Source organism: Glossina fuscipes, unplaced genomic scaffold (assembly GCF_014805625.2).
Source record: "Glossina fuscipes isolate IAEA_lab_2018 unplaced genomic scaffold, Yale_Gfus_2 60, whole genome shotgun sequence".
Classification (NCBI taxonomy): Eukaryota; Metazoa; Arthropoda; class Insecta; order Diptera; family Glossinidae; genus Glossina; species Glossina fuscipes.
In genome coordinates, this window is record NW_023998432.1 from 29392 (window position 1) to 42086 (window position 12695).

Consider the following 12695-nt stretch of genomic DNA (forward strand, 5'->3'; position numbering starts at 1 on the left):
TTGTAAGGGAAAAGTTATTAGTTTTATATTTTTAATACTTTGTAATAAGTTTCTTTGTGCAATGATTAAGTGACTATTAGCGTCTTCATTAAATAGTAAAGAATTGCGTAGTGATTTGAATAGAGAGAAAAAATATAGTTGTTTTGGACAAAGCAAACAAGTACAAAACTTCATAAAAAGCAAAAGGCAAAGTATCCCGTCAAGGTGGAGAATTCAATGTGTTTTACTTCCATAGTGGTTGCCAAAGTATGCTATTCTTGCGGTTGATTTCATAACTTGTTTATATTTTAATCTTTAGACATTTCGCCTAAATTTAGGTTTTTGTTTTTGTTTGTGTTATTATTCCCATCGCGTTTATCTTTCTGATTGTGTTGAATCATCAATTAAGTGTATGTATTTACGACTTGCATGCATATAGTAAAATAAAAACTTGTTATATATCGTCAGACATTTGCTTCCTTTTATCTTCCCCACCATTGCCAGATAGTGTCAAGGACATCAATGCAATTTTGTATGCGTTTTTCGTTTCAGTTGCTATGGAGGAAAAACGTATAGCCGATTACTTTGTTGTGGCCGGTATGCCAGATAAACCTCAGCTACTCCAGGAAAGCAATTTCAATGAATCTGGACATTTACGTGCGGCCCATTCAATTGAACCTATTACAGACATAGGGGTGTTCTTTCCTTTGTTGGGCGAAGAAGTTCCCAGTAATTACGAAGTTCTAAAGAATACTCCTGCTGGTTTGCCGGCTAATTTAAATCACGGTTCCATACGCGCTACCGAATGTTACATTTACTATCGACGTGGCGGAGATCACCCACCTTTGGTTGATATAGGTAATGAATATTAATAAAATTAATACAGTTTGTAAAATTGGATTTTCTGTAGGTGTACTTTATGAAGGTCACGAACGCATTATGTCTGATGCTGAAATTGTATCAGAAACACCAAGTGGACGTGTAGCAAATGTTAACAATTCATCGGCTAAAACTTTCCTAACTTTCAGACGAGCACGTGCTGACATGCCATGCAATGAATTGGTCGTTACGGATTTGTGTGTAATTGTTAGCAGTAAAGGGGAAAGACCACCTCATGCTTTTTGCCTAATCTACAAATCCCTTAACAAAGCGTTTACAGGCAGCGACGTTTATCTATGTTATAAAAAATCGATGTACCGTCCAAAACACATCAGCTATCAACCAGAAATTTTGTTACGTTATCCCACAATCGATCATAATGATTTCCCATTGAATTTATGTCCTAGCGTACCCTTATTCTGCTTACCAATGGGAGCTTCCCTAGAAGCATGGCCAAACGTTGAATGTAGTAAACGTAAGCCAACGGCGCCCGTATTCAGTACATTTGTGTTAACTGTTAATGATGGTACTTATAAAGTATACGGTTCTGCGTTAACATTCTATGAGGATTTCGAGTAAGTTTTCCCTTTAAGATAAAAGATTTTATACGTAGTTTTCTTAAAATTTGTTTTAGCGACTCACAACTAACAAGTCAACAACGTGAATTGTTAGGTTGGAATGACGAATTTGCTCAAAAGCACTCGTTGCATATTATAAAAGCAATTTGCTTACTGTCTCATTATCCCTTCGGTGATACATTTGACAAGTGGCTTAAATACTTACACGTAAGTTATGATCATTTTGGCCTTAAAAGAATCGAAGAAAATACTCGTTATTTAATTTTTAGCGTATGGCAGTATTTGGTATGGATTTAGTCGTTCCAATTGAACGTTATATCACTCAATTATTAGATGAAGTGCCCTTTCCCTCGCCTAGTATACATTTGCAGGTAGAAATCAAGTGTTCTATAGAAAAGTTTGAATAATTTATGCTTGTTTCCACATTAGTTATCTAGCGAGTCAAATGATCGCATATTGTTGACACAACCTGAGGATTCACCTTTACCACGAAGCGGTGCAGGTTTTCATATGTTATTACAGAACTTAGGTACCGAGAATTGTCTACATGTTTTACTTTTAGCCTTGACGGAACAAAAAATACTTATACACTCTTTAAGGTAACGTTTAGATAAGTTAAATAAATTAAGATAACTACATTATAAGATATAAACACTTCAGACCAGCCACCTTAACAGCAGTTGCTGAGGCAATTGTGTCTTTGTTGTTCCCATTTAAATGGCAATGCCCGTACATTCCGTTGTGTCCTTTAGGCTTAGCTGAAGTCTTACATGCACCACTGCCTTACTTAATTGGTGTCGATTCGAGGTTTTTTGACCTATATGAACCACCCACAGATGTCACTTGCATCGATTTGGACACAAATACCATAAGCGTAAGCACAAAAAAAAAGCAATACAAAATATAAATAATGTGAAATGTTTATTAGTTGTGTGAATCGCAGAAGCATTTAACTGTAAAGCTGTTGCCGAAACGTGCGTCACGTATCCTACGACAAACCCTTAATGAACTCGAAGCAATGAAACCTCTAAATTTAGACTCAACAAATAGTTTAGATCGCGATTTAAGGAGACGTAAACGAGAGGTGTGGGTATTTACTGAGAATGGCCGGAAAAATAATAATTTGGAAAATTTTTCAATTTAGCAACATTTGGAGCAACGTATTCAAGAGGCGTTTCTCTTGTTTATGGCTTCAATTTTGCGCGGTTACCGTGAATATTTGGTGCCCATCTCTAAAGCTCCCTCAGTGGGTGCCACTGATCCCAGTGCCTTATTTCAATTAAAAGCATTTTTACGCTCCAGAGATAAGGTAAAATATATAGATATCGCTAAGCCTTTTTAATGTTAAAAATCATCCTTTTAGGCTTATCAGAAATTTTTCGAATTACTTATGAAGACTCAAATGTTTATACGTTTTATTGAAGAACGCTCGTTTGTATCGGATGGTGACCATGGTTTAACCTTTTTCGATGAATGTGCCGAAAAAGTAGGTTCTTATGATGAAACACCCTCTGATATACGTTTAGTAGAATGGGAATGTGGTCAAAATAGTGAACGTACGAAATATATTTTCCCACCTGACAGTGTTGTACCCTCCAAAGGTAATTAAAAAATGTTCCACTACTTTTTTAAACCTATTACCTTAAACTTATTAAGGAATTTCCAAAGATCAGTGAAAAATCCCATGTCAATATGACTGTGCTTGCTTTTTTATAAAATAATTTATGCAAACAAATTTTTTAAAGAAATATTTTATTTTAATGAACCATAGGATGGTAAAAGATTTTATGTTCAGGGTTACACCGTGACTATATTTAAAAGCTTTAGGTGCATTAATTTCTATACGCCTCGAGCTTTTGTGGGTAGTGGTGAAACTGGGAAACAATTTATTTTTCATCTTTTGGTTCAAGTAAGCTACAAATTTTTGTCAAATTAATTTTTTTAATTTTTAATCTTACAATTTGCATTAAAGAGACAGTTAAAACATTTAATATATGATAATGACGTTACACTTTACTCTCCAAGCCCTTTAATTTGATACACAGGTCAAGGAAATGTTGAAAAGAGGCAATCTGCACTATATAAAGGTGCGTGAAAATTTTCAGTTCGATCAGATAACGATCGATGTAAGTAACCGGTTTATCGATTGACAACTTCCACGTCGACATAAAAGCTGCTTAAATAAATGCTTATGAAAAGTGTTTGCGACGATAACCATTTAGAGCTTGCGACTTGTTCATCTGTAAACATTATAATGTACTATACCATTTGTAGTGAAGATCACTTAGGTTTTTCGAGATAGTACACAACACTCAAGAGGAGTTGGTATATATCCATCTTTCACTATATCAACCGGTCTAAAATTATTTTCTGAATTGAATTAGTTCTGGACGGGAGACTGCCCATATTTTTAATGTTCAATCTATAGGTAACAACTTTCAAGATATTTCGATAAAATCTAATCATGGATACTAAATGACAGCGAAAAATTTAGACTGAATGCAGCAATTTTTTTGCCTCCTATGTAAGTGTTCCTCCAAGAAATGGTTTTTTATATGACCAAATAGTGTACTTTTTAGCGCTTTATTCATTTCACATACAAATATTTGATATACAAATATAGACTGTAATGATCTATTTTTTGACCCCTTTGCAAATAAGTAAAAAGGAAATCTCTATATGTCAACAATGAGTTATTTTTTGAATTTATAAAAAAAGTAAGGAAGAATTGGGCGAAGTGATATTGGGTACTCAGTTGTCGATCTTGTCTTGTATAACATTTTAACTTGTATTTTCCTTATAGAAATTGCCTCTGCCCTAGTTTACAACTATGTAAACTTCACACTCAATCCAAATTTATTGAAATCGAAAAAAACTCAGATAACGCATATAATGCAACAACAATTGAACGGCACTCAAGCGCCGGGTTCACCAATAGCTCGTCGGACTAAACACGAAATTAAATTATCACAGAAATTGGCACGTCGTTGTCAGATAAATCCTGAATTGTGGGCTAAATACTTACTGGCCACGTGTTATTCTCTATATTTTCTTATACTCCCGGCCATGTTACTGGATACACGCCGCGGCGGTAAAGAACACGATATTTTAAGAGCCGCTTACGATATGCTAGTAAAGGCTAGTAAGCTAAAGGTTACTTGTGACGAATTTTGCTATCGAATTATGATGCAGTTGTGTGGCAATTACAATCTACCAGTTTTGGCGGTACGTTTGCATTATTTAATGAAGAGGTCTGGAGTGCAGGCTAATGCATTAACTTATGGTTTTTACAATCGGTGTGTATTGGAATCAGAATGGCCCAGTGATAGTACAACCTTAAGCCAACTACGTTGGAATCGAATTAAAAATATAGTGCTCGGAGCGGCACATTTTAAACATGCCGGCCGATTAAGGGCTTCTCGCAAACCACTGTCAGCATCTTGTGAGAATAATTTAAGTACTCTGGAAACTGTAGATGGTACATCACGTACCAGTTTAGAATCTTCGAATTCATCGCAAATGAATACTGGTACCGCAGTAACGGGAGGGAGTGAGAGTTATGGGGTGACTATATTAGATTTTTCCGCTTTCGATAAGTTACGCTCAAAACTAGGCAGTATTGTGCGTCAGTCGATTGGTTCCCAGGATGCTACTGATGACGTAATTAGTAGTGCTGGCTTATTGATATCTGGTGAAGCCTCATCACCCATTAAAAATCCACAACCCTTAACAACAAATACACATACACCACCCAGTCCCCAAAGTTCAGCAATCGATTTGACTTCTACCACCAAACGCCAGCTATCGAATAGAGAAAGTTTTGGCGTGGATGCAGAACTTTTAAATAAACTTCAGCGACATCAATCACAGAACGATCCAACTATCGGAAAAATAATCAACATTAATAACGTAAATGAAGAAGGCGACGATGATGATGACAATGAAAATAACACATTTCGTGAATTGACAAGGTCAAGAGAAGAAATCGATGACGATGACGTTGATGATGTAGAGCGTCAAAACGGATGTGCATTGGTCTGCCAAATACGAAGTCCCACTAAGTATTTTTATAAGAATTGTAACAAATTTTGAAGACGAATTTGATGATAATTAATTTTACAGAATATCACCGCGAACACCCGTAACGCAAAATGATCCCCTAGGAGCTTTGGATGAAACACAAACATCCACACTTAAAGCGAGCCCTGGCTACAGGGTTCCCAGCAGTATGTCTACTACAACAATTACTCATAACAGCAACATATATAGCGATAAACCTATACTGTTTAAAGGCCAACGCAGTGCCACCTTTGATGAATCAACTCAACTTAATAAAAGTATGCAAAGATCTGAAACTATGCCCGGTTCCAGTGTAGCTTCGAGCTTGGCTAATTTAGGTTCGGCATTGAAATTTAATTTCGGGTAGGTTTCTTTTGCTACATGCAAATTAAATTTTATACCGTATTTCAGTCTAACTTGCCGTTAACGTGCGCCGTCTTACGTTAGGCATGTGATATAAGACGATGTTTTTTATTTATTTATTTATTTATTTTTTTTTTTGCAAATGTCGCCCCCTTATTATATATATAATTCTTTTTACACAATTATTTTTCTTTTTATTTATTTAGCATTTAATTTTTCGTATACCGGCTTTTTTAATATTTAAAGCATTTATTTATTTTTATGATTTATTTTGAAATATTTTCGTAGACGTTATTCACCTGCACGCTTGTCCTTTAAGAAAGACTTGAAATTACCTACCAATATTATAGAAAATATATCAAACATAAGGTAAGTGTATGTATACAAGGACTGAAGGCAGATTTACTAAAGCCTCTCATTTTATGTTTAAATGATTTTAGTTTTTGTTGTTCCCGTTAAAATTAGATTTTGTAAAAATTGAGTCGGAATTTTCTATTGATTTATATATGTTTCTAGATATATTCAATTTAAATTTAATAATTATCGATGATAATTTCCATTGATTCTTACTTTAGCCCTAGTTTAACTGGCAAAAAATCAAACGAAATTATACAAGGAAGTTTAAGTAGCATTAAGTATGCTGCTAACTCGATCACTCGCAAATTTGATGAAATTAAAGTTGCGATTTCGGCTAATTCAACGCCCGTAAAGTCGAGTTTAACAACACAAAACTACATTGACAGCGGCCTAAATGAAGACGATATTATTGCTCATGAGGATGGCACTCTGAAAGTACGTCGAGTGTCTAGCGATTTAGATCCATGGGGCCGTTTAAGTGAATCGCGTAAATCAAGCTACAACAACCTAGTGCCCTTAGGAGAAAATAATTCTGTAATGAATTTAAATGCAGCACTATTATCGTTACCCGAGAATTTATATAATCAACCGGTTGATGTAATAAAAAAAATGTTGAGAATACATTTTAAATACATTAATTGTCGTTGTATAATTTTTTAGCATTTAGTGGATGCAACTACCAACTGTGATGTTCTCATACAAATGACGTCGTGCTCGCAATGCCACAACTGTTCAGTGTTACTATATGATGAAGAGATTATGTCCGGTTGGTCTGCGGAAGATTCCAATTTAAATACGACTTGTCATGCATGTAATAAACTAACGGTACCATTTCTAAGCGTACACTTTATGAATACAATTGACGGTGATGACAATCGGACTAATGATTTAACAATACCATATCTGAACCCTTTGGTTTTACGTAAAGAACTCGAAAACATATTAAATCAAGAAGGTGACTTGGCATTATTGAAGCCCAACTTCGTCGAAGAACATCCAATTATATTCTGGAATTTATTGTGGATAATGGAACGTATTGAAAGCAAAACCCATTTACCCGAATTGTGTTCGCCCTCTTTAGTGAGTTATAACAAAACAAAGTTCTGGAAATATTTTTACTTTATGAATATTCCTAGACTGACAGTGAAGTAGATCCTTTGAGTAAGGTGAAACAAGTAAAAATCCAATGCTTGTGGGACAACATGCAAATGCATAATGAGGCCGGATTACCATTGTATATTTTATATCGACAGCCACAAACCACGAGTCCGCTGGTGAAGGCTCTTCTGACAGATCAAGCCCAGTTCAATAAAAAGTAAGTTTTTTTTTTTTTTAATCGTACAATGCTTCAGAACTTCTTGTTTTTAATCCTTATGTAGCTTGCCTACATGTTTGCGCTTAATCAATAGTATTCTTTTTAGAACATGTCTCTAAGGTTTCAGCTCTCAGTCTCTATTTCCGATGACTTTAGCTGACAAACAGACGTCCAAATTAGTTGGGGTCTTCATATCGATCTACGATAGGACTCGAGCGTATTACCGACCAATAATTGTGATTTTTGCGATGATTGCGATAGGTATATCTGTAATTACCTTCGAGTATTAACCAAGCAAGTTGGTAATAAATCAACTAACTTCGTTCAATATGCTTACATAGTATCCACCAATTATCGTTTGACAGTTAATAAATAAATTTGATTTAAAATTTGTTTCAAATATTTGCCAGAATCGGCTGAAAGTTCGCAGGCTTTTACGGTCTTCCTAATTATTTATTATGTAGACATTAAAGCTACCCATTTTATTCTCCATAAAACCCAAAATATATTTACGACTCTATGACATTATTAAAATATTTTTATTTCTGTTAATAACTTAACAAAGTGAAGGATATCTCCTTTACATATCTTAGCTGATAGATGTTTACGCTTCGTTTTACGGCGAATGTAAATTTTGTCCATTATTAAAATATAGTAATAAACTTAGTAAAGATTCGTTTAGAATAATTTTTTATGAATTCTCTTAGTGTTATACAGCAAATAGTTACAGCAATACGGTGCAACGATTTGTTAACTCCGGTAAGAAAACTGGCAAATGAACGATACAAGCTGAAAATGGGCGGCATTGAAAGATCACATTCACTATATCGAGACATACTGTTTCTGGCCTTAACTGTTATTGGCCGTTCAAATGTCGATTTGGCAACATTTCACCGGGAATATGCAGCAGCTTTTGATAAGCTTAGCGAAAGAGAATGCAATATGTATTATCGCAACCAGGATTTGCCACCGTCAGCTGCTACTATTTTATGTCGTGCCTACTTTAAACCGCTAATGTTACTTCCCTGACGAGAGGATAATTTATTGCCACCACGTTTCGCGTTACTTACATGAGATGTTTTTCAAATTTTAACACTAAACAATGATTGAGGGAATTACTAGACATAGATATATATTGCATATGTAGCAAAAACCACATTCATCGCGGAAAGTCAGAATTGAGAAATACGTAGATGTTGTTTTTATTTGCGTAGTTATTAGTTACTCTCTTTTCATAACATTTTTTTTATTCAACGGTATTTATATGTATTTGGGTTTACTTTTTCTCTTTCCTCATATGACTATACGTTATTTTTTTATGATAATAATAATGTCTCCTATGTTATATATCTAAAGATTCTATATCCCTTGGGTGCGTTATATTTATTTCTTATCCATTTTGCCTTATAAATGTTAAGTTTTATGTTTTTTTAGTATCTAAAAAGAAGACAAAGAAGAAGAAATACATTAACACAAATTCATATTTATTATAAAAATGAGCAAAGAAAAAAGACAATTTCCAAGAATTACTTGTAACCGTCATCAAAACGAATTTCTTATATTAACAAAGAGAAAAACAACAACAATAACAACAATTGCAATAAATATCATTTATATATATAATGCAATATCGACTGCAATGACTAAATTTTAACATCGTCCGTTTTTGTGTGAGCATGTGAGCGTGTATGTATGTGTATGGTTTTTTTTACAATATTACACAATTAGCATAAATATAAATATTGCAATGAAAACAAAAATACGATTAATTGTTTTCACTAGTTATTTTAAATTCTAATTAACTTGTAAACAATAAGCAGATAAATCGATTGTTAACCGAAGAATTATTAGAATTTATGTGAAAATGTTTTGTTTCAAAATTCTTACACCATTTCTTTAAATAAAGTTTAAATAAAAAGAAAACGTTTTTCATTAAAAAACAATCTCAAATGAAGTTCATTTTAGTTTTCAGTTTTTGGAGTCCGCGTTCCGTCAACAACACACTTTCCATTTTATATAAAGATTTATTAATTTTTTCAGGCAATTTTACCAATTTTGTCCCTTCGTATTTATAGACCTTTTTGTTTTTAATTAAAAATGGGAACATATGAGTTTCATCATATATGTTCACTTTTGACAATATTCAAATGAATTGGCCGTTCGATTTTTCAAAGCAACTCAAAAAAGCTGTTCTCATACTTAAACACGACATGGTCGTCCTGTTTCCATCATCATTACGAATGATTGTTTAAAAAAAAAGAAGAAATATGCATATCACAAGTTGTGTTTGTTACGTAAATATCTAGCTTATTGCTGAGGACCGTTTTTGAGTTAAACATATGGGTGATTCTGGATAACAGCTTTTCGGAAATGTGTTCAGAGGATCAAAAGCAGTAGACAAAAAGAAACAGAAAGAGTCGATTCTTTTATACCCACCACTGAAGGATGGAGGCATACTCTTTTTTCTTTTTTTTTTCATGATGTATGCAACATCCGAAAGGAAGCTTCAGACACCCTACAGAGCATATGCGTTCTTGACTAGCATGAAATTCTGAATTGATTAAGTGATGTCTGTCCGTCGCAAAAATGAAGATATCGACTTTGTAGAAACATTGCATCCGGTTTCGTATTGAAAATGGGCCAAATTGGTCAGAGCAGAACACCGCAATGGCGCGTAAACTAAACGTAGTTCCGTTTTTGTTGACAAACATTTGGGAGTTTTTGCTCGCTGCTCAGAAATTATAAAAATTAATCCGCCTGAGTGGCCGAGTAGGCAAGAGTCTCGACTTTCAACTCAATGGTCGTGGATTCAAATCTCAAGTGCGGTAGAGATTTTAATAAAGCCGAAAGCCTTAGATGCTAGCGTTTTAAGACTTTAGTCTTAGAATTTATTCTCTGGCTAAATTTATAATAATAATAATAAAAGTTAGAAGGCTGATAATTTCCACATTTACTTTACGAAATGCTCTGCTCTTTACGTGCAAAAATGGAAAAAATGGGCCACGCCTACACAAAGTTACAAGTAATTAAATTTTATTTTTTTCACTTTTTTGAGATTTTTGTTTATTTATCGTAAGCCAACAAGACATAATGTTAAAAACTATTTTATACGTTGCTTAAATAAAAGTATATTATCTGCTTAAAAATGGGTTAAATCTAAAATAAATATAGTGGACAGCGCAATTTTTTCTCAATAACACCAACATTTTCTCAAGTATACCAGAGCCCCTACAAAACTGTTTGGAATATTGAATTACATATTACACGAAGTAGTGTCGGCAAGTCAATAATACCATTTACTAACTTAACTAAGAAGGAAACATCGAGAGTAAGTTTACATTTCTCAAGTGACGGTGAGGCTACAAAATCAGTCTACTTTCGTAAAGAGACTTTTGAGTTAAATCAATAAAAAAAGACAAAAACCAGTTTTTCTTTAGCAGATTTTTTTGCGATTGCGATCATGATTACGAATCACGGATTAAACAGTTTAAAACAGTTTTCTTTGTTCGATTGTTCAAATTAAACTGGAGTCATTATTAAAATTCTCTGCTTTTAAGAGTACTAATAACTGTTATAGCATGCAACCGAGGCAAAGGGATAAGCGAATAACAGCCTAAATACTCCAAGAACAACGAGCAGGAATTGCTTTTGAGCGAACGCAATCGAATCTATATAGCACTTGTAAGAAGGAGACCACACAACAGAGGCATCCCCAAATGCTGTCCTGACTGAGCTCTTGTACAGCCTTTCGGCAACGTAGGGATAATCAATCTTTTGAAGCCACCATTCAATAAATTTTAGCGCTGACCAAGCTTTATTTTAAAAAAATTCAGGGTGCAGTTTAAAACGTAGTCTTTGACCGCATAAAATCCCTAAATCCATGAAAAAATAACCGTTTTCTAATTTTTCGGAGTCGATCAGTAATGAATGAATTCCCTTTCAAATATGAAAGCTTCTTGCATTTTTTAGTTTTAATTTCATAAAGTTTAGTGGGCACGATATAGTCAAATTACCTAGGTCAGATCTAAGAAGATATGACTGCGATTACAAAGGAAATGTAGAAAACAGTGTGAGATCGGTAACGGTGCCTTAACGAAGGATCAGTGGTGTATAGGATGAATAAACATAACTAAATAAATGATGGGGAATCCATCAGAGGTGACGGAGTTGGACAGATTCTTGAATGATCTCTTATGAAGACAAGAACTTATTCACTTCAATAAATATAAACAAAAACCAGATGCCTGGAGTTTAAAGCTCAATATATTACGGCTAACAAAGTCAAAAATCTTACCGAAATCAGACCCGTCCACAGGCCATTGGAAAAATCCTTGAAAATATGACAAGTAAATTCTAAAAGGTTCGTAGAAGGTCTTGCTGAAATGAAGAAATAGAAAATTTGATAGTAAAAATTAATTGCTGAATAGTAACAGCAATTCGTTCAAATAATTTAGTTAAAACACTCTTGGCTTTGCCAAGTTGAGTGTCATGATTTGTCATTGCCAAGTTGAGTGTCATCATTTCGACGACGACGAATGTTCCCACATTTGTGAAGTCGAATGACAAAAGCTTCTCTTCCAACACAAAGACACAACACCTTTTTCGATAGCATGATTAAAAACCTAATACACTAATTAACACCACGTAGTTCAATAGAGCATGATTTAAGTATACATGATGGAATGTCACCGGGCCGAGACGCACAACTACATGGCAGAACGCATAATTCTAAGGCAACGAAAAGCTCTTCATTAGCTGAATAGTATATACATAACCATGTGTATATTTTTTTTAATTTGCAAAAGAAACTATGGAGTAAGAGATATCAACATAAATTCTTTGTTATTGTAGATATATGTTTGTACCATTTTTAGTTAAAAAGGTTTATATGTAAATGACGGCCTCTAGAGTTCTGTGAAATTTAAATCCTGGAGCATCAATTTTTGGTACTTTTCCCCATAAATCCGCTCTTATCTAACTAATAACAGGGATAACCTTGGTGAATAGAGTCATTGAGAGATCCTGGTTTATTGGAGTATGTCCAAAGATTATACGATCCTTGAATTTCTCTGCCAAAAAAATCAATTTTGTGAGGAAATATATAGCATATTGCACCATTCTGTTAAAGCCACATATCGTCCTAATCGAAATCATCACAAAAAATC

At 34.2% G+C, this 12695-nt stretch overlaps 1 protein-coding gene across 2 annotated transcripts; it reads left to right on the plus strand.

The window, feature by feature from the left end:
* Window positions 1-332: 332 nt before the first annotated feature.
* Window positions 333-8559, plus strand: LOC119637515 (DENN domain-containing protein Crag). Of its 2 annotated transcripts, XM_038033575.1 has the most exons (17): window positions 333-389; window positions 484-837; window positions 890-1433; window positions 1493-1643; window positions 1706-1807; window positions 1866-2035; window positions 2097-2310; window positions 2365-2520; window positions 2581-2745; window positions 2800-3037; window positions 4240-5497; window positions 5559-5858; window positions 6147-6227; window positions 6434-6812; window positions 6876-7295; window positions 7352-7530; window positions 8238-8559. In XM_038033575.1, the coding sequence occupies exons 2-17, from the start codon at window positions 537-539 to the stop codon at window positions 8557-8559; spliced, it is 4980 nt and encodes a 1659-aa protein (XP_037889503.1). In that variant the 5' UTR covers window positions 333-389; window positions 484-536. The 2 variants fall into 2 exon arrangements, with proteins under 2 accessions (XP_037889503.1, XP_037889504.1); XM_038033576.1 differs by lacking the exon at window positions 6147-6227.
* The last annotated feature ends 4136 nt before the right edge of the window (window positions 8560-12695 follow it).

What these genes read in the sequence shown, in the direction of transcription:
- LOC119637515 (XM_038033575.1), top strand. Translation starts at nt 537, where the DNA reads ATGGAGGAAAAACGTATAGCCGATTACTTTGTTGTGGCCGGTATGCCA. An exon ending in ATACTTATACACTCTTTAAG is followed by an intron (nt 2,036 to 2,096) that starts GTAACGTTTAGA and finishes TAAACACTTCAG; the next exon opens with ACCAGCCACCTTAACAGCAG. An exon ending in GCATTGAAATTTAATTTCGG is followed by an intron (nt 5,859 to 6,146) that starts GTAGGTTTCTTT and finishes ATATTTTCGTAG; the next exon opens with ACGTTATTCACCTGCACGCT.